Source organism: Liolophura sinensis, chromosome 9, assembly GCF_032854445.1.
Source record: "Liolophura sinensis isolate JHLJ2023 chromosome 9, CUHK_Ljap_v2, whole genome shotgun sequence".
NCBI classification, from domain to species: Eukaryota; Metazoa; Mollusca; class Polyplacophora; order Chitonida; family Chitonidae; genus Liolophura; species Liolophura sinensis.
This window is the reverse complement of record NC_088303.1, coordinates 2,032,410-2,055,236: the sequence shown is the minus strand read 5'-3', so window position 1 is coordinate 2,055,236 and position 22,827 is coordinate 2,032,410. Positions and strand designations below refer to the sequence as shown.

At 39.4% G+C, this 22,827-nt stretch overlaps 2 protein-coding genes across 2 annotated transcripts; one reads left to right on the top strand and one right to left on the bottom strand.

The window, feature by feature from the left end:
- Window positions 1-18,036, bottom strand: LOC135475117 (tetratricopeptide repeat protein 5-like). Its single transcript, XM_064754869.1, has 10 exons — window positions 17,948-18,036; window positions 16,465-16,597; window positions 15,628-15,839; window positions 14,660-14,807; window positions 13,869-13,960; window positions 11,888-11,941; window positions 11,402-11,548; window positions 5,984-6,198; window positions 3,681-3,825; window positions 1-2,647 (listed from the first exon to the last, which is right to left on the bottom strand). The coding sequence occupies exons 1-10, from the start codon at window positions 18,017-18,019 to the stop codon at window positions 2,528-2,530; spliced, it is 1,338 nt and encodes a 445-aa protein (XP_064610939.1). The 5' UTR covers window positions 18,020-18,036; the 3' UTR covers window positions 1-2,527.
- Window positions 18,037-18,227: 191 nt separating this feature from the next.
- Window positions 18,228-22,378, top strand: LOC135475488 (cytosolic iron-sulfur assembly component 2B-like). The gene is made up of 5 exons (XM_064755415.1): window positions 18,228-18,369; window positions 19,497-19,574; window positions 19,949-20,074; window positions 20,255-20,300; window positions 20,740-22,378. Exons 1-5 carry the CDS (start codon window positions 18,250-18,252, stop codon window positions 20,838-20,840), a joined length of 471 nt encoding a protein of 156 aa, XP_064611485.1. The 5' UTR covers window positions 18,228-18,249; the 3' UTR covers window positions 20,841-22,378.
- Window positions 22,379-22,827: the final 449 nt, after the last annotated feature.

Here is a 22,827-nt window from a genome sequence, read left to right as displayed (position 1 = left end):
TATAAATAAGCATTTTTTTCAGAATAAAACAAACACCCAAAAGTTGTATGATTTTTCCATCAAAATTTCAGTCAAACCTTGCATCACTGTCTGAAAAGCTGTTCTTTGTGAAGAACACAAGTCCATTCACATTGTGAGTGTTTTCATGGCTAAAATGGCTTTGTGGAACAAAATAAAGGTTTATGAACTGAGCAGATGGGCTTCATACAGAAACTGTATGTGCTATATTGGCAGTGAGACAAAGCAAACGCAACAAAAAATTTCCTCTCTTCTGAAAGAAAATGTAATGAAATCCAGAACATTGTAGTACAATGTGAAGTAAAGATAAAAACAAAATTTGTACACATATTTACAATATGTACAAACCTACAAATAGTATAATTTGTCTTAATAGAGAATATAACCTACTACAAAAAAGCTTTTCATTTTTAAACCTTAATATAATTTCCTCTGAAGTTTAATGGAATTCACAGATTTAAACACCTCGCCAACAGTGACATGGACACGATATCCATCCCAGCACAAGCTGACAACGATGGAACTAAAAGTGCCGCCACACCATACGACAGAATTACCATGTCAACCTTAACATTACAAAGATGATATCGACCCTGAATGGACAGAAAAAAAAAATGCTGATATTCTGCGTGCATGCAGAGAAAAAGTAACTTTTTCGTTATTATTAATGCCCAAAACAAACCACTGCCCTTGGCCCGATGTCTGACAAGCAAATCATTATCCTCATAGTTTAGTCGAGGTTTACAAATTGTCGCAAGACTATGCTAAGTGCATTACCATGGTCATGCACATGAATACCTTCACTTTATGTTGTCATAACAATTACGCCAGGTAAAAGCTTAGTAAAACAGGCACCTGGCTGATCAAGAAAAGCTACATCTTTTCTCTTCTTTCAATTTGGAAGAGAATATAAACTTAAGATGTATGATAATATTTGTGAGCTGTGATCAGGGGGCGTAGTCCATCTGTCCTCTACAATAAATCTTCCCATCCATACCACTTAAACTCCTGGCCAACCACACAGATTTTGTCCACGCCTTTCTTACAGTTCTGTGACATGACTGACAGAATGCTACCTACAACTGAACAGATTGTCCTCTTGTACTCCATTTTCCAATGACATTTTATATTTGTTGTCCAAAACAAAAAGTATGCAACAAGTAATGTCTATGCCACAGGTTAAGAGTCCATCCTCTGATAAATGTATATGACCTATCACACAGACCCCGTTAAAAGGTTAGTCCAAACATGCATAGTTTCAACAGTAAATTCACACATGTCATGCATGTAGTACATCACAACAGTATGATGTGATACAGTGTATCTATCCTTTGTTGTTTATAGTGCGACTGATTTTGTGACTGGTATGAAATGATTTCCATGTGTGATTGCACTAAGCACCATGCTTCGCACATTGTTATTCCTGAATCCCCTGATGGTACCAGGACATTTCTTCTCCGTCAGTGATCTACGGTACCAGAGCACTGCTGCTCCATCAGTGACTGATGGTGCTAGAATATTGCTGTTCTTTCAGCCACTGAAGGTACCAGAACACTGCTGGTCCATCAGTGACTGATGGTGCTAGAATATTGCTGTTCTTTCAGCCACTGATGGTACCAGAACACTGCTGCTCCATCAGTGACTGATGGTGCTAGAATATTGCTGTTCTTTCAGCCACTGAAGGTACCAGAACACTGCTGGTCCATCAGTGACTGATGGTGCTAGAATATTGCTGTTCTTTCAGCCACTGATGGTACCAGAACACTGCTGCTCCATCAGTGACCTATGGTACCAGAACACTGCTGCTCCATCAGTGACCTATGGTATCAGAACACTGCTGCTTCTTCAGTCACTGATGGCACCAGAACACTGCTACTCCTTGAGTCACCGATGGCCCCAGAAAACAGCTATTCCTTCAGTAACTGATGGTACCAGAACACTGCTGCTCCATCACTGACCTATGGTATCAGAACACTACTGCTCCTTCAGTCACTGATGGAACTAGAACACTGCTACTCCTTGAGTCACAGATGGCCCCAGAAAACAGCTATTCCTTCAGTAACTGATGTACCAGAACAATGCTGCTTCTTCAGTCACTGACGGCACCAGAACACTGCTACTCCTTTGGCCACTGATGGAATTAGAACACTGCTGCTCCTGCAGTCACCGATGGCACCAGAACACTGCTACTCCTTCGGCCACTGATGGAATTAGAACACTGCTGCTCCTGCAGTCACTGATGGCACCAGAACACTGCTACTCCTTAGGCCACTGATGGAATTAGAACACTGCTGCTCCTGCAGTCACTGATGGCACCAGAACACTGCTACTCCTTAGGCCACTGATGGAATTAGAACACTGCTGCTCCTGCAGTCACTGATGGCACCAGAACACTCCTACTCCTTCAGTCACCAATGGCACCAGAACACTCCTACTCCCTTAGTCACCAATGATACCAGAACACTGCTATGCCTTTAGTGACTGATGGTACCAGAACACTGCTACTCCCTCAGTCACTGACTGCACTGACAGCCAGTACCATAGGGGCTTGTTTGTCCAGTCCTTGCTTCAGGCCATTTATCACCAACACAACGGGAGAGTCCACTCTTATGCCATGGAAGTGAAACCCCTGAAACACGAAAGTAGGATGCTCCTAAGCACATACAACATACATAACATACCCTGTATCTGACCTAAAAATATGCTGTGTACCATCCAATCAAATGTTAAAGCACTTTCTGTGAAGATGAACAGAAATCCCTGAATCAGGCCAAATGAATAACTTAAGTTATCAGCTAATTTTGGGGTAAAATACAGTAAGCCCAAAATAGCATTTCAAAGTAAAAACCCATCTACATCTACATATAGGTATCTGTACTTATAGGTCAGCACTATTATTACCAAAACATATACCTGATGAATCGTAACGCAGCTTTCACATGCTGCGAATGTCAAGTTGGCTGAAGACCAAGTTCTCCTAATTTTTTATCATTTCACCATCATCTCAACCATTAAAGATCAACAGCTAGTTCACACATTGATTCTCATGACTTGTGCGAATGCGTGTGATGATTTATACTCAGACAGCACAATAATGTTCTCACCCTACGATGTCAGTGAAATATTACCATCATGGCCTTCATTCATTCACGGTAATGTTTCCTTTTGACCTTGCCGAGTGAGTACTGCAGGATTTGCATTGAGGTAAGGAAGTTAGCAAGAATTATATGATGGAGTAAAGAGATGTAATTATATCATGTAATCAAGGCCAAACACTCTGGCTTATTTAGTGTATAAAATCGCATTGAGAGGCATATCCATGGGTCAGACAAATTTGTGATGGAATATGCATCTCTGACAGAGCTTACTCCATGTAAGCCCTGTATTACGCTGTGCATATAAGATTTATTTATTTAACTAAATGATTGCTGTTTAATGAGACTAGTTCACATACAGGATGCCAGAACTATGAATGTACTTTTGGTACTGAGATAATCTCCATTCAACGAGACAGTGATATGGTATGGCAGATATAACGAACCCACCTGCAAATAAAGCTAGAGGAAACATCAACCAAGACAAATCTTTTAAACTGAATAAACATTCTGCTGCACAAAGGAGGCAAACGCTTCAGGTTATCACCAGTTGCCCGTCAGCCTTACCTTGTCTTTGTGGTGAACAGAAACAACCTGTAGGAAAGGTTCTGGGATAGCCACTGAGTCTCCGATCTTCACCCCAAAGCCAGGAATCATGTTGTATACTGACACATACAAGCACATCTCGGCCTCATCTGCCATACAGAAAGTGCTGGGACAAAAGAAAACAACAAACTTCTTTTAGTGTCATATTTATTTATTTTGCAATAATGGTCAGGTCTACGTGTGGAGGAAATGAGATAACTACCACAATTCAAAAATAGTGCCTGACACAGCACTCCTGATATATAAAGCTGATGTAAAATCAACTAAAGCAAGATGCGAACACCCAACCTCACTGGTCAAATGGTCAAGAATGAAAGCTAGAGAAAACATCAAGTCTGATCTCCTTCTAGAAGACCATGGTGCATATGTAGGCCTTCAAGCTCACAACCATCAAACCCACATAGATAACATTACCTCCATTTACAGCATATTTATCAATGTCTATATTTAACCAATGCTACATGCCACATATTAAATATTTTTATGATGGGTGGTCAAGTTTACTGAGGAAATAAACCCTGTGGAGAACGAGAAAAAGTTTCACACCACATTAAAACACATGAGAAACCCTGATGAGTACCAGAGAAAGTTTCACATCACTTAAAAACCAGGAAACTCTGATGAGTACCAGAGAAAGTTTCACACCACGTAAAAACACATGAGAAACCCTGATGAGTACCAGAGAAAGTTTCACATCACTTAAAAACACATGAGAAACCCGGCAGAGTACCAGAGAAAGTTTCACACCACTTAAAAACACATGAGAAACCCTGCGGAGCACCAGAGAAACCCTGATGAGTACCAGAGAAACTTTCACACCACTTAAAAACACATGAGAAACCCTGCGGAGCACCAGAGAAAGTTTCACATCACTTAAAATCACATGAGATACCCGGCGGAGTACAAGAGAAAGTTTCACACCACGCAAAAACACATGAGAAACCCTGCGCAGCACCAGAGAAAGTTTCACATCACTTAAAAACACACGAGAAACCCGGCGGAGTACCAGAGAAAGTTTCACACCATGTACAAACACATGAGAAACCCTGCAGAGTACCAGAGAAAGTTTCACATCACTTAAAAACACATGAGAAACCTGGCGGAGTACCAGAGAAAGTTTCACATCACTTAAAAACACATGAGAAACCCTGCGGAGCACCAGAGAAAGTTTCACATCACTTAAAAACACATGAGAAACCCTGCGGAGTACCAGAGAAAGTTTCACATCACTTAAAAACACATGAGAAACCTGGCGGAGTACCAGAGAAAGTTTCACACCATGTACAAACACATGAGAAACTCTGTGCCAGGTATGTCCAAGCTGCGAACTTTAGGCTGACTTTAGGCAGTCTGCATTACTCAGAGTGATCTGGCTACTGGTATGTTAAACCTTTCTCCTAATTACATTATAAACCTATGTATCTTACATAAAGTCTCCATGTGTTGTTGATATTAAATGTATCTGTATCTCTTGAATATTTGGTACCATGACATTTACAATGGCTATGTTATAGATATCTACTTGAATGCCTAAACCTGGCAACACTTACAATGGCTCTGTTATAGATATCTACTTGAATGCCTAACCTGGCAACACTTACAATGGCTCTGTTATAGATATCTACTTGAATGCCTAACCTGGCAACACTTACAATGGCTCTGTTATAGATATCTACTTGAATGCCTAACCTGGCAACACTTACAATGGCTATGTTATAGATATCTACTTGAATGCCTAACCTGGCAACATTTACAATGGCTATGTTATAGATATCTACTTGAATGCCTAACCTGGCAACACTTACAATGGCTCTGTTATAGATATCTACTTGACTGCCTAACCTGGCAACACTTACAATGGCTCTGTTATAGATATCTACTTGAATGCCTAACCTGGCAACACTTACAATGGCTCTGTTATAGATATCTACTTGAATGCCTAACCTGGCAACACTTACAATGGCTATGTTATAGATATCTACTTGAATGCCTAACCTGGCAACATTTACAATGGCTATGTTATAGATATCTACTTGAATGCCTAACCTGGCAACACTTACAATGGCTATGTTATAGACATCTACTTGAATGCCTAACCTGGCAACACTTACAATGGCTCTGTTATAGATATCTACTTGACTGCCTAACCTGGCAACACTTACAATGGCTCTGTTATAGATATCTACTTGAATGCCTAACCTGGCAACACTTACAATGGCTCTGTTATAGATATCTACTTGAATGCCTAACCTGGCAACACTTACAATGGCACCACATCCTCTGAGGCTACAGTACAGACCACTTTCCCAACAACAACCTTCTCAGCATTGAGCTCTGGCTGTAGGGAGGAGAACAGTACTTTGGTCAGTTTGATGGTCTTCCCCTTGGGGCTAGTGTAGCTGCCCCCACCATATGGCCCCAGGTCACTTTCACTTATAGACTGACATAGGCTCTGTAGGCGCTTTGCCTTCATTTTACCCTGTAAGAATAATTACACAACAATTTTAACACTTGTCAATTTATGTTGAGTATTCATAGTTTGAATATACACACATTTCTCCTCACAAACTGTCGCACACAGAGATACATCTAATTCACACTTACAAATTTACATACAAACCATACAAATTTCTCCTCTCCAGACTCAGGGTACACACCCTATTGAGTATTCATAGTTTGAATATACACACATTTCTCCTCACAAACTGTCGCACACAGAGATACATCCAATTCACACTTACAAATTTACATACAAACTATACAAATTTCTCCTCTCCAGACTTAGGGTACACACCCTATTGAGTATTCATAGTTTGAATATACACACATTTCTCCTCACAAACTGTCGCACACAGAGATACATCCAATTCACACTTACAAATTTACATACAAACTATACAAATTTCTCCTCTCCAGACTTAGGGTACACACCCTATTGAGTATTCATAGTTTGAATATACACACATTTCTCCTCACAAATTGTCGCACACAGAGATACATCCAATTCACACTTACAAATTTACATACAAACTATACAAATTTCTCCTCTCCAGACTTAGGGTACACACCCTATTGAGTATTCATAGTTTGAATATACACACATTTCTCCTCACAAACTGTCGCACACAGAGATACATCCAATTCACACTTACAAATTTACATACAAACCATACAAATTTCTCCTCTCCAGACTTAGGGTACACACCCTATTGAGTATTCATAGTTTGAATATACACACATTTCTCCTTACAAACTGTCGCACACAGAGATACATCCAATTCACACTTACAAATTTACATACAAACCATACAAATTTCTCCTCTCCAGACTTAGGGTACACACCCTATTGAGTATTCATAGTTTGAATATACACACATTTCTCCTCACAAACTGTCGCACACAGAGATACATCCAATTCACACTTAAAAATTTACATACAAACCATACAAATTTCTCCTCTCCAGACTTAGGGTACACACCCTATTGAGTATTCATAGTTTGAATATACACACATTTCTCCTCACAAACTGTCGCACACAGAGATACATCCAATTCACACTTACAAATTTACATACAAACCATACAAATTTCTCCTCTCCAGACTTAGGGTACACACCCTATTGAGTATTCATAGTTTGAATATACACACATTTCTCCTCACAAACTGTCGCACACAGAGATACATCCAATTCACACTTAAAAATTTACATACAAACCATACAAATTTCTCCTCTCCAGACTTAGGGTACACACCCTATTGAGTATTCATAGTTTGAATATACACACATTTCTCCTCACAAACTGTCGCACACAGAGATACATCCAATTCACACTTACAAATTTACATACAAACCATACAAATTTCTCCTCTCCAGACTTAGGGTACACACCCTATTGAGTATTCATAGTTTGAATATACACACATTTCTCCTCACAAACTGTCGCACACAGAGATACATCCAATTCACACTTACAAATTTACATACAAACCATACAAATTTCTCCTCTCCAGACTCAGGGTACACACCCTATTGAGTATTCATAGTTTGAATATACACACATATCTCCTCACAAACTGTCGCACACAGAGATACATCCAATTCACACTTACAAATTTACATACAAACCATACAAATTTCTCCTCTCCAGACTTAGGGTACACACCCTATTGAGTATTCATAGTTTGAATATACACACATTTCTCCTCACAAACTGTCGCACACAGAGATACATCCAATTCACACTTACAAATTTACATACAAACCATACAAATTTCTCCTCTCCAGACTTAGGGTACACACCCTATTGAGTATTCATAGTTTGAATATACACACATTTCTCCTCACAAACTGTCGCACACAGAGATACATCCAATTCACACTTACAAATTTACATACAAACCATACAAATTTCTCCTCTCCAGACTTAAGGTACACACCCTATTGAGTATTCATAGTTTGAATATACACACATTTCTCCTCACAAACTGTCGCACACAGAGATACATCCAATTCACACTTACAAATTTACATACAAACCATACAAATTTCTCCTCTCCAGACTTAGGGTACACACCCTATTGAGTATTCATAGTTTGAATATACACACATTTCTCCTTACAAACTGTCGCACACAGAGATACATCCAATTCACACTTACAAATTTACATACAAACCATACAAATTTCTCCTCTCCAGACTTAGGGTACACACCCTATTGAGTATTCATAGTTTGAATATACACACATTTCTCCTCACAAACTGTCGCACACAGAGATACATCCAATTCACACTTACAAATTTACATACAAACCATACAAATTTCTCCTCTCCAGACTTAGGGTACACACCCTATTGAGTATTCATAGTTTGAATATACACACATTTCTCCTCACAAACTGTCGCACACAGAGATACATCCAATTCACACTTACAAATTTACATACAAACCATACAAATTTCTCCTCTCCAGACTTAGGGTACACACCCTATTGAGTATTCATAGTTTGAATATACACACATTTCTCCTCACAAACTGTCGCACACAGAGATACATCCAATTCACACTTACAAATTTACATACAAACCATACAAATTTCTCCTCTCCAGACTTAGGGTACACACCCTATTGAGTATTCATAGTTTGAATATACACACATTTCTCCTCACAAACTGTCGCACACAGAGATACATCCAATTCACACTTACAAATTTACATACAAACCATACAAATTTCTCCTCTCCAGACTTAGGGTACACACCCTATTGAGTATTCATAGTTTGAATATACACACATTTCTCCTCACAAACTGTCGCACACAGAGATACATCCAATTCACACTTACAAATTTACATACAAACCATACAAATTTCTCCTCTCCAGACTTAGGGTACACACCCTATTGAGTATTCATAGTTTGAATATACACACATTTCTCCTCACAAACTGTCGCACACAGAGATACATCCAATTCACACTTACAAATTTACATACAAACCATACAAATTTCTCCTCTCCAGACTTAAGGTACACACCCTATTGAGTATTCATAGTTTGAATATACACACATTTCTCCTCACAAACTGTCGCACACAGAGATACATCCAATTCACACTTACAAATTTACATACAAACCATACAAATTTCTCCTCTCCAGACTTAGGGTACACACCCTATTGAGTATTCATAGTTTGAATATACACACATTTCTCCTTACAAACTGTCGCACACAGAGATACATCCAATTCACACTTACAAATTTACATACAAACCATACAAATTTCTCCTCTCCAGACTTAGGGTACACACCCTATTGAGTATTCATAGTTTGAATATACACACATTTCTCCTCACAAACTGTCGCACACAGAGATACATCCAATTCACACTTAAAAATTTACATACAAACCATACAAATTTCTCCTCTCCAGACTTAGGGTACACACCCTATTGAGTATTCATAGTTTGAATATACACACATTTCTCCTCACAAACTGTCGCACACAGAGATACATCCAATTCACACTTACAAATTTACATACAAACCATACAAATTTCTCCTCTCCAGACTTAGGGTACACACCCTATTGAGTATTCATAGTTTGAATATACACACATTTCTCCTCACAAACTGTCGCACACAGAGATACATCCAATTCACACTTACAAATTTACATACAAACCATACAAATTTCTCCTCTCCAGACTTAGGGTACACACCCTATTGAGTATTCATAGTTTGAATATACACACATTTCTCCTCACAAACTGTCGCACACAGAGATACATCCAATTCACACTTACAAATTTACATACAAACCATACAAATTTCTCCTCTCCAGACTTAGGGTACACACCCTATTGAGTATTCATAGTTTGAATATACACACATTTCTCCTCACAAACTGTCGCACACAGAGATACATCCAATTCACACTTACAAATTTACATACAAACCATACAAATTTCTCCTCTCCAGACTTAGGGTACACACCCTATTGAGTATTCATAGTTTGAATATACACACATTTCTCCTCACAAACTGTCGCACACAGAGATACATCCAATTCACACTTACAAATTTACATACAAACTATACAAATTTCTCCTCTCCAGACTTAGGGTACACACCCTATTGAGTATTCATAGTTTGAATATACACACATTTCTCCTCACAAACTGTCGCACACAGAGATACATCCAATTCACACTTACAAATTTACATACAAACTATACAAATTTCTCCTCTCCAGACTTAGGGTACACACCCTATTGAGTATTCATAGTTTGAATATACACACATTTCTCCTCACAAACTGTCGCACACAGAGATACATCCAATTCACACTTACAAATTTACATACAAACTATACAAATTTCTCCTCTCCAGACTTGGGGTACACACCCTATTGAGTATTCATAGTTTGAATATACACACATTTCTCCTCACAAACTGTCGCACACAGAGATACATCCAATTCACACTTACAAATTTACATACAAACTATACAAATTTCTCCTCTCCAGACTTAGGGTACACACCCTATTGAGTATTCATAGTTTGAATATACACACATTTCTCCTCACAAATTGTCGCACACAGAGATACATCCAATTCACACTTACAAATTTACATACAAACTATACAAATTTCTCCTCTCCAGACTTAGGGTACACACCCTATTGAGTATTCATAGTTTGAATATACACAGGAAGATACATCCTATTCAAACTTTGAATATATACAGATTTCTTCTTACACCAAATGTGAAGATTAATGATTTAACAGTGGGAGATCTGACAGAGTGATAGGTATGCAAAGAACCCGGGCTTAGGAGTCTGGCTTGCCTTTTAGAGCATTGGTGAATAAATTGTTCAGCTACTAATGACACACCAGGATTTTTACGTAACTTCTACATACAGCCTATAATTTGTCTCTGTCTTTCCTACTTCAGGTCCAGCAGCTACTGGCATTTAGAAATTCTGCCACTGTCTCATTTTACAGGGAATCATATATCATAACATATTTCCATAGATCAGCATTTCATGATGTCTTTGTTTTGTAATAAATTTTGTAATTTGATAGAAAACTCCCTGTACACGTATGTGTAACTAGCTCCAATCCACCCTGTATCAGACAAATGTTACACACAGATGCAAGTGTTGGGAAGGGAGATACTTACCTTGGTAGAGATTAAATCAGACACCTGCTGCAGGTAGGCTAACACTTGTTTTACCATGTTGCCTGGTTCTGGCCAGCTGGGGTCGAGGGCGCCTGCTCTGGCAAACCCTTCCAGGGCTAACTGATATTCCTCCTGGTATTTGTACATCTGTAGCAAATATAACACAAAATTAATATCCATATCAATAATAACATCTGCATACAGCTCTTTTTCTAATTTTAAGAATTACTTATTTATTTATTTTGATCGGTCTTTTATGCCATACTCAAGAATATTTCCATTATACGACAATGGCCAGCATAATAGTGGAGGGAAACCTGGCAGAGCCCTGGGGGAACCTATGCCCAGCTGTAGAGGACAATTACAGTTAGCTGACCCCAATATTCCTCCAGCATACCGATGCCTCCACACTTGGGAACCTTTGAAGGCTGATCAGAGATATTCACGTGATCACACTACAAGCCACTTGATGTGAAAACAACTCACCACAGATCTGTTATAATGAAGGTCTGGGTTATTTCTAGATATTGGGTCTTTTTCCTGAAAGCAAAACATGGAATATTTGAAGTTAGAGAGAAGTTTAATCTACATTGTAAGTGAGAGGTCTTAGCCAGATCACACATCTCTTGCACACATAAATTCCTACTCAGTCTGTCAGATAACATCTAATGACATATGAATACTGTTCACCACCACACATCTTTCCATGATTTATTTTTTCCATTTTTTATTTTCGTTGTGTAATTTTCTCTCATGCACATACCAAGCTAGAGACGTAGTACATGGATGTTAGCCAATTTTTATTGCAAGGCACTGAGGAAGTACATGTAGTTCCGCCAAAATTACAGTGCACTAATTTCGCCAGAACTTCACACACTCCACTTTCCTGCCATCCAATATTTGCAGCAGAATTACTTGCAATTAGAAAAACTACAAGTGATGCACAAAATCTGTTTTTGTTTATCCAGATGGAATGTGAATGGGATAACATATAGAACAACAAAACACAATTAAGTCAAATCATAACAGTGTGAAGATTTATATCACCTTTGGTGTTACCTTGTTGTTTTTCGAGTGCTTTTTGTAACTGTTCATGGTGAATTGGTTATTGGTATTACATGAGTAAACCTACAGCTTGTGCATAAGCACTGAGGGCCTGTAAACTTACAGCTTGTGCATAAGCACTGAGGGCTTGTAAACTTACAGCTTGTTCAAAGGCACTGAGGGCTTGTAAACTTACAGCTTGTTCAAAGGCACTGAGGGACTGTAAACTTACAGCTTGTACATAAGCACTGAGGGTTTGTAAACTTACAGCTTGTGCATAAGCACTTAGGGCCTGTAAACTTACAGCTTGTACATAAGCACTGAGGGCTTGTAAACTTACAGCTTGCGCATAAGCACTGAGGGCCTGTAAACTTACAGCTTGTGCATAAGCACTGAGGGCTTGTAAACTTACAGCTTGTTCAAAGGCACTGAGGGCTTGTAAACTTACAGCTTGTGCATAAGCACCGAGGGCTTGTAAACTTACAGCTTGTACATAAGCACCGAGGGTTTGTAAACTTACAGCTTGTGCATAAGCACTGAGGGCCTGTAAACTTACAGCTTGTACATAAGCACTGAGGGCTTGTAAACTTACAGCTTGCGCATAAGCACTGAGGGCTTGTAAACTTACAGCTTGTGCATAAGCACTGAGGGCCTGTAAACTTACAGCTTGTGCATAAGCACCGAGGGCTTGTAAACTTACAGCTTGTGCATAAGCACCGAGGGCTTGTAAACTTACAGCTTGTACATAAGCACTGAGGGCCTGTAAACTTACAGCTTGTACATAAGCACTGAGGGCCTGTAAACTTACAGCTTGTACATAAGCACTGAGGGCTTGTAAACTTACATCTTGTACATAAGCATTGAGGGCCTGTAAACTTACATCTTGTACATAAGCACTGAGGGCCTGTAAACTTACAGCTTGTACATAAGCACTGAGGGCCTGTAAACTTACAGCTTGTGCATAAGCACTGAGGGCCTGTAAACTTACAGCTTTTTCAAAGGCACTGAGGGCTTGTAAACTTACAGCTTGTTCAAAGGCACTGAGGGCTTGTAAACTTACAGCTTGCGCATAAGCACCGAGGGCTTGTAAACTTACAGCTTGTGCATAAGCACTGAGGGCTTGTAAACTTACAGCTTGTACATAAGCACTGAGGGACTGTATTAAACTTACAGCTTGTGCATAAGCACTGAGGGCCTGTAAACTTACAGCTTGTTCAAAGGCACTGAGGGCTTGTAAACTTACAGCTTGTTCAAAGGCACTGAGGGACTGTAAACTTACAGCTTGTACATAAGCACCGAGGGTTTGTAAACTTACAGCTTGTGCATAAGCACTGAGGACTTGTAAACTTACAGCTTGTGCATAAGCACTGAGGGCCTGTAAACTTACAGCTTGTGCATGAGCACTGAGGGCCTGTAAACTTACAGCTTGTGCATAAGCACTGAGGGCCTGTTTCAGAGACTTGGGATGCTGACCTCCAGCAAAGAACATAGACAGGTGAGCATTCCCCAATATAACTGAAACACAAACATATCATTAAGGTCACTTTATCTCTAAAACAAGGAGAAAATTATACAGTTTAAGTCAGATACTAAATCTGATAAATAAATTTATAAGATTTATAAGGCAATCTGAAGCAGCATGAATTTACTCTGCAACGAAAATGCATTATTGTATTAAAGGTATAGCCTGACCATTTTAATTGATTACTGAATGCAGAGCTAATGCCACAGTTTTCAATTCACAACATAAACCATTTTGTTCATATTTCCAGCCACAATACATCTATATCTTGATCACTAAATCACACATTAAATGTTAGTTATCTATTAATTTATCTTAAAAAACAAAAAATGTGAAACATAGGCTCATGAATCTAATGTACCTTCTAATCGATTTGATTGTGATTGTCATTTTCTGGTCTGCTGGCTTTGCCGTGGAGGCGTGCTGTTCTTGGATTTGCTCCTTATGAAGCCTGTTTTCACAGAACTACTCACACACAGTGATAGTCTACCCCTCTGTTCGCTTTGTTCACTTTGCCATCTTTACATTTTACAATTTTGTGGAGATCTGTGACATTAATGAACGACGTCAATAGATTACGTAATGGGAATTTTTGACCGACCCTAAAATCAGCCAATGATAATCCTTGAGTAATACCTTATAATAATGATTATAGAAGTTTTAGGTTACACCAGTAAAGGGAGGCAACTCACCCCATGATGACCCATCTTTGATATCCAGCTGTACGGCCTCTTTAGCTTTCTCCACACTCTCCTCTATCAGCTTAGCTCTCTCTGTGGGGGATCCACTCAGCTGACGTAGCACCATTGACAGGTTACGTAATGACACCTTGTTTTTGGACTAAATCAAAAACACACACCAAATGTATTATTAATGCTATCTCTAAGACAATGGTACCCAGGCATATATCACATTTTATATCCATAAAACGTGCTATGAAAGCATCACATGTACTGTAGGAACAAATCAAAGATAACGTTATCATATCACTAAAGGAAAAGGTGACAAAAACCAATGTTTCAGTGCAAATGACAAGCAAACCAAGACTTTGTGACTTGGGTCCATCAAGTTATTATTTCACTTTTCTTAACAAAGTTACTTCAGGGATTTTAACTTCAATTCAGAGATTACTTCTGGCCATCAGAGATTCTCGCCTTCTAGATTCAGAGATTTGTTCCTGCTTGTAGTTTACTTAGGATGTGATATTAACAAATCTGAGATGCCAACCATTGCACACCATAAGAGATTAATTTGATGTAATCTTGCTAATTACTGTAAGTTTTGCATGTTTGCATGGTGATTATTGAAGCATACTAGTATTCTGAAGGCATTACTCTGTGAAGACTGCTAAAATTATACTTTCAGTGAAGTCTTGAAAATGGCCAATCCAACCAATGTAGTTTTGCTTCAAAAATCAAACTGAAGACATGCATCAATTGCGCTGAAAGTTGCTCTTTCACATATGAAAAACTTGAGGACTTAAGAGTAGTGTAGATAACATGCAAATCTGTCAGTTAGATTTCTTTGCAACGTTAGTAACTCTGACATCTTTTCATAGCTCTACAAGACTTATTCCTTAAGCCATCTCTAAAGGTTTAAACAAATAATTAAAAGCAGCGACGCAAACACACATCCATGTGAGACAGGTCAAAGGACGTACATAATTCAGAGCTCCAGTAAAGCAGTTCTTGGCAGCCACAATGTCTTCACATTTCCAATAACACTCCCCAAGGTTGTTCCAGGCCTCAACTAACTTTGGGTCTAATTTCACAGCTTTTGACAAGGCTTCCTGCGCTTTACCATCATAGGCTGGCAAGACATTCAAAGCCTTTCCCTTCAACATGTGGAAAATAGCCTTGTTACTTATCTGACCTGGAACACAGACAGAATAAGACACCTCCACATAAAAAATTGTTTAAAGCATCAAAAAACCTTTCAAATTACAAAAAAGTTATAATTTAAAAGACAACACTAGACAACAAGTATATAAATGTAGATGTATTGATAATGTATCCCACATGAAGTTTAAGTAGCACAACTTTTTATTGTTGTGATCTTGCACAACTGATTTCACAGCTCATAGTAAGCAAAATCACACTTATCGAGCAAATTGACAGCGCCATCATGCTATCAATTTGAACCAATCAGGAATTACAAACCCGAGGACATAGCTGTTCCCACTTATGTCACCCAAACCCTTCAACCATTTAACATGTTTAACCATAGGCATGCGTGCGTGGTACCAATGACACAACATCCTGTATCTGGTTGCTCCAGTTCGTAAAAATTGTTAACTAAAACTTGATTTACAGAGTAACCAAGCACTTAAAAAAAAAGTCTCTATGCCAGATTAGTTCTATTTCCACCCTTCTTCCTAAATAACTCAGGTTGGTTATTTGTTGCTTTTCTTTTACATTTTTCTATCCTTGCTACAAGAGAAACAAGGAATATTATAGATTGAAAAATTTAGACACAATCATTAAGGCAGTGTACTCACCTTGCAATACATCTAGTGCTTCTACAGTTTCACTCATCCTTGACTTGACATCTTCATTTTTAAGTCTTGCTCGGTCCAGGCCAAATTTGTCATAATACAAATCTCTGAACTCATACAATTTAGTCACCATATCCTGAAACATAAACATGCACTCAGCGTATTAGTTAAACCTCAAGTCCACTGCCTAGAAGGATGCAACTTCCCTATAGCTGGTCTCCACAGCAAAGTACACACGTTATGTCATCTGTAGAAGCTATCGCCACCTGGTGGAGAAATATGCCAAACTCTTGGGTGGAAAATGTGAAATGATTCATGGGAAATCTAACTGAAATAAGATTTCAATAATGCACCATTTCACATGAAAAATGCCTCCAGGCTATAATGTCACCAGTGATTTCCACACAACTGCCATTTACCGTTTCGTCTGACTGGGTTATATGAACTCTTAAATTGTCATCAACAGTGGCACTTCTTTGTAGTTGTTTTGAAAACATGACTGTACCTCATGGCCTGGATGCTGTATCCTTAGAAACTATACTACACTGGATTACTGTTACAAACTTGTGTATGGCGCAAGGAAGGGGAGATCATGTTACCACGTGGATTTGACCAGCTTGAGGTAAGTGGAGCGCTTGCTCAGGTCGTCACCTGTTCTCCACCTTGTAGCTGAGGGTGTGCTGGTCTCTGACTGTAGGTTGAGCAGCCATGAATATGCCATACCCAAATATTCCTCAACCAACAGTCAGTGTTCTCTGACTAGGACTTCAACACACTGCATCTGATTTCCTGTATGTAGCTCTCACAGCTATACACCACCTGAATAAGGATTATATTACATTTTTGCAACTATTCGCAAAAAATATGACAGCAGTAAGGTTTATCGGGTAGGGGAAACCAAAGTAAACCACCACCATTTGCCAAGTACCTGACAAACAAAAACATCCAGATCTAAAGCCTGGGTAGAATCATGCAGGAAGAGGTGGATGGGAACACACAAGATTATGGTCAAAAATCTGACAGTGGCTTCGACCTGGCCACTGCTTTAACCCTGTGAACGGACAAAAACAATCAATTAAATACATCTGCATTAGTATAGTTGCCTGTGAAAAGCTACAGAGAGCTGTTAAAAAGCCACATAACCTTACCACCATAGTATCCATGGCTCAGATAATGAGATGTATACGCGAGTATATTGAATGCGAGTGGCCTACGGCAGTGCAGTTTATCAAAGTTACTGATCTGTTAAGAATGAAATAACTGCAGTACTAAGGCTCTGGCGATGGTTTATTGGTGATCAACAAGCCCGTAACCAAGTTCAAACGAGTTTCAACGTGTAGCGTGGTTCGCAACTGCTAAGGAGCTAAACCATTACAACAACAACTTCAAGAACTCATCCCGTCAATTTATTTGTGTAGAAATACATCCAGTTTTCGTTATGCCAGGATCTGTAAAATTCAAGCCGGCCCACAAAATCTGGTCATACCTCAGCCTTAGCCAAAGGTGTTTTTTCCGCGTCTCCCATCGCCATCCCCTCCTGGCAACCTGTCATCGACATGCCGTTTTTCGTTTTGACATGTTAGGGCGCGGAGATGGACAGCACTGTTTCGTATTTGATACTTTCGAGGAATATTACCGGAAATATAGCAATGCCTGTTTGAAAACCCTTAAAATAACACTATGATTTTCCCCTTTACTCTGTTTTTGATACATTTCCTTTCCGAAATAATCGAAACGCAACTGAGAATCTGGAAGTGACACTCGAGTGAAAAGCGTAAGGCAGTAAAAATGAGCCAGTTAGATAATGCTAATCCTGTTATTTACCAGGTTTCTGAAGATCGGACAATAGCTCCTGAAAACGAAGACGACGATGTCATTGACAAAATAGATGACAGAGAGGTTTTCGATATCCTTTATCAGTCTAATTTTCTCTCTAGGTTGTCATTGAAGTAACGAAATCTGGCCCACGAATAACCTATGAATTAGCTTCAACATTGAGGTCACCAAGGAATCTTGAATTCAGGCAGCCTAGGTAATAACAGATCAACACTGTGCTTACAATAAATCAACAGACGAAAAGATAAGGAACACAAGTGTTGGCAAACTTAAGGCCATGGAGATGTATTTGATGGATAATTTTTGCCTCAAACGCTATGATACACTGCCATGGTAACTGCATTAGGTTTTTAAACATAATGGGGCCATCCTTGGCTGAAAAAAAATTTTCCCAACCTGACATCAGACTTGGTCAGAGCAATCTCAGACTATCAAATACACAGATTGATTAGCTGTTAATGCCATGGTTGTGGAGAAACAAAGACTATGTCTTTCATGTATGGTTGCACAATGCATAGCAATGATGGGGGTGGATTTTAAATGTAATTTGACATAATTGATGAAAAAGAGCAGGTATGATTTTGACATGTTTGATCACTCAGATTAATTGCAGAGAAGGATGAGTCTATCAACCACTGGCTGACAATCCAACAAGTGAATCTGCACTGGAGACCTGGTGTCAGGCCCCATACTGAGCAATTGAGGAAAATTACATTGGGCAGTATGACACATTTCCGTGCAAAGGGAAAGACATAATCATTAAATGTTAATATCAATAATGACCATCGTGATACTTTTCCAAACATATGCACCTTAATAGGTTTTGGGGCAAATGACATTTCAGCCAGACACATTTCAGTACAAAGCTAAAATCACTAAATGTTTGTCATCACCATGGGGCTTTTCCTGATACCTTTACTTACTATTTCCAGCATTGAGAGTTGTAGCTATTTGCATAAATGGGACAGAAAATGAGGTAAAAGGTGTTAGAATCATTCATGTAACAATTGTTTTTGTTGCATTTCACAAAATGTTGTTTCTAAAAACAGGTCTGGAATGTTGATGTGACTTATGACTCTTGTCTGTACATGTAGCAGTGAGTTATGCACATAACATTGTGCTGTTTCATTTTTGCTTGCTGTTTGTCTTCAGCTGAGACATGTATTTATGTCTTGTTTGAACCTTAATATATTGTAAATCTTATCAGACACATAAATGATCCAGAGCATCCATTAACCCTGGAGGAGTTGAATGTGCTGGAAACCTCTCGAGTGAAGGTGAGTGGACTGGGATTTTTGACAATACAGTTTTGACCAGTCACATTTTTGTAATACAAGTTCATTACTTTACAAGTATGTAACTTGGCCTTTGATAAGGAAGTTGTAGATTCTCAGATTTCACAGCTTGTGGAGCCTTGGGAATAATTAGCTGTCGGTGATACTCATGTGACCATTTCTCCAGTTTCTTTGGTGGAGTTTGTGTTTGAAATAAAGTTGTTAATATTCCTTAAATTTAATTCTGATATTCTTTAATACGAAGAAAGATGAAAGAATCAGAGTTGTGGATAGGTAGACAAACTTTTCGGCCCATAGACACTTGCATGGCACACTTGATGGTTCTTGTTGCTGAAATATTTGTGTGTGATTTTCAGGTTAATGATGATGAGAGTAGCGTGTCCGTAGAATTCACTCCCACAATTCCTCACTGCAGTATGGCCACTCTGATTGGACTGTCCATTCGGGTCAAACTCCTCCGCTCTTTGCCTCGTCGGTTTAAGGTACAAATGCACATTATGCAGAGGTTAAACACAATTACATAAAAATCAGTGTTTTATGCATTATTGTTTCATCTTCAGTCTAAGTCCTGATTTAGAGGGAAAGTCACCAAAGAAATCAATTTATGAAGTTTTGCAAAAGTGGGCCCAAGTAAGTAAATCATAGAATTTTTCTGTATGCAGGTAGATGTTCACATCACTCCAGGGACACATGCCTCAGAGGAAGCAGGTGAGTATTGGTGTTATTAACACAACACGTGACAACTGGTCACGTGACATCTGCACATTGTATTTGCCTTAAATACTCAGGCAAAAAGGTGCATTTTTACTGGCAAATAAAGCTCTTAAAGTATTGCTTTTGGTGCTGACACTTACATGTTTCTAATAGGAAAACCTACACCCTACCTTCCAAACAAAGCTCAAAACATCTTTCTAAGATAGCAGAATTCTGAGAATTCAGTAAGACATATACAGTGGACTAAAGACCCTGTAAGACTTGGGGAAGTGTAGACATTTACTGGAGTCTGAAGCTGCCATGATGTTTAAAGTAGTTTTGAAATGCAGGTGTGAATTTTTGTTATTTCATGAGCTCTGTCAGACAAAATACTGCGATTAGTGAGGTTGAGGGCTATGAAATTTAACTTTGTTTTGTTTTCTTCGTGTTTCAGTGAACAAGCAGCTGGCAGACAAGGAGCGTGTGGCAGCAGCTTTGGAGAATTCACACCTGTTAGAGGTCTTGAATCAGTGTTTGAGCCAGAAACAGACATAACCCCTCTTTTCAAGAAATGTGTGCATCATCAGCCATGGATGAACACCTTCATGAACTCATACCTCTTCGTTGTCCGTTAGAGATGGTCAGTCAGTTCTGATTAAGAATTATCCCCTGTCATACCCATACTCACACTTGTTAGATGTGGTCAGTGAGTGTCTGATCAATCAATCAAACATCACTTGTCATACCTGTGCTTCATGAACTCACGTTGTCAGGACCAGTTTGGGAGGGTCAGCCAGTGTCTTATCAAGGAATGGACACGTCATCTGTCAGGACTGTGTTTCATGAACTAACCTGCTAGAGAGAGTCAGCCAGTGTCTGATCACGGAAAGAACATGTCACCTGTAATACCTGTGTCTCATGAACTCACCAGTTAGGGTTAGGCAGTGTCTGATCAAGGAATGGACACGTCATCTGTCATACCTGTGCTTCATGACCTCACCTGTTAGATGTGGTCAGGCAGTGTCTGATCAAGGAAAGGACAAGTCACCTATCATACCTGTGCGTGATGAACTCAACTGTTAGATGTGGTCAGGCAGTGTCTGATCAAGGAAAGGACACCTGTTAGATGTGGTCAGGCAGTGTCTGATCAAGGAAAGGACAAGTCACCTATCATACCTGTGCTTCATGACCTCACCTATTAGATGTGGTCAGGCAGTGTCTGATCAAGGAAAGGACAAGTCCCCCATCATACCTGTGCTTGATGAACTCAACTGTTAGATGTGGTCAGGCATTGTCTGATCAAGGAAAGGACAAGTCACCTATCATACCTGTGCATGATGAACTCAACTGTTAGATGTGGTCAGGCAGTGTCTGATCAAGGAAAGGACAAGTCACCTATCATACCTGTGCTTGATGAACTCTCGTGTTAGATGTGGTCAGGCAGTGTCTGATCAAGGAAAGGACAAGTTACCTATCATACCTGTGCATGATGAACTCAACTGTTAGATGTGTTCAGGCATTGTCTGATCAAGGAAAGGACAAGTCACCTATCATACTTGTGCTTGATGAACTCACCTATTAGATGTGGTCAGGCAGTGTCTGATCAAGGAAAGGACAAGTCACCTATCATACCTGTGCATGATGAACTCAACTGTTAGATGTGTTCAGGCATTGTCTGATCAAGGAAAGGACAAGTCACCTATCATACTTGTGCATGATGAACTCACCTATTAGATGTGGTCAGGCATTGTCTGATCAAGGAAAGGACAAGTCACCTATCATACCTGTGCATGATGAACTCAACTGTTAGATGTGGTCAGGCAGTGTCTGATCAAGGAAAGGACAAGTCACCTATCATACTTGTGCTTGATGAACTCACCTATTAGATGTGGTCAGGCAGTGTCTGATCAAGGAAAGGACAAGTCCCCCATCATACCTGTGCTTGATGAACTCAACTGTTAGATGTGGTCAGGCAGTGTCTGATCAAGGAAAGGACAAGTCACCTATCATACCTGTGCATGATGAACTCAACTGTTAGATGTGGTCAGGCAGTGTCTGATCAAGGAAAGGACAAGTCACCTATCATACCTGTGCTTGATGAACTCTCGTGTTAGATGTGGTCAGGCAGTGTCTGATCAAGGAAAGGACAAGTTACCTATCATACCTGTGCATGATGAACTCAACTGTTAGATGTGTTCAGGCATTGTCTGATCAAGGAAAGGACAAGTCACCTATCATACTTGTGCTTGATGAACTCACCTATTAGATGTGGTCAGGCAGTGTCTGATCAAGGAAAGGACAAGTCACCTATCATACCTGTGCATGATGAACTCAACTGTTAGATGTGTTCAGGCATTGTCTGATCAAGGAAAGGACAAGTCACCTATCATACTTGTGCATGATGAACTCACCTATTAGATGTGGTCAGGCATTGTCTGATCAAGGAAAGGACAAGTCACCTATCATACCTGTGCATGATGAACTCAACTGTTAGATGTGTTCAGGCATTGTCTGATCAAGGAAAGGACAAGTCACCTATCAT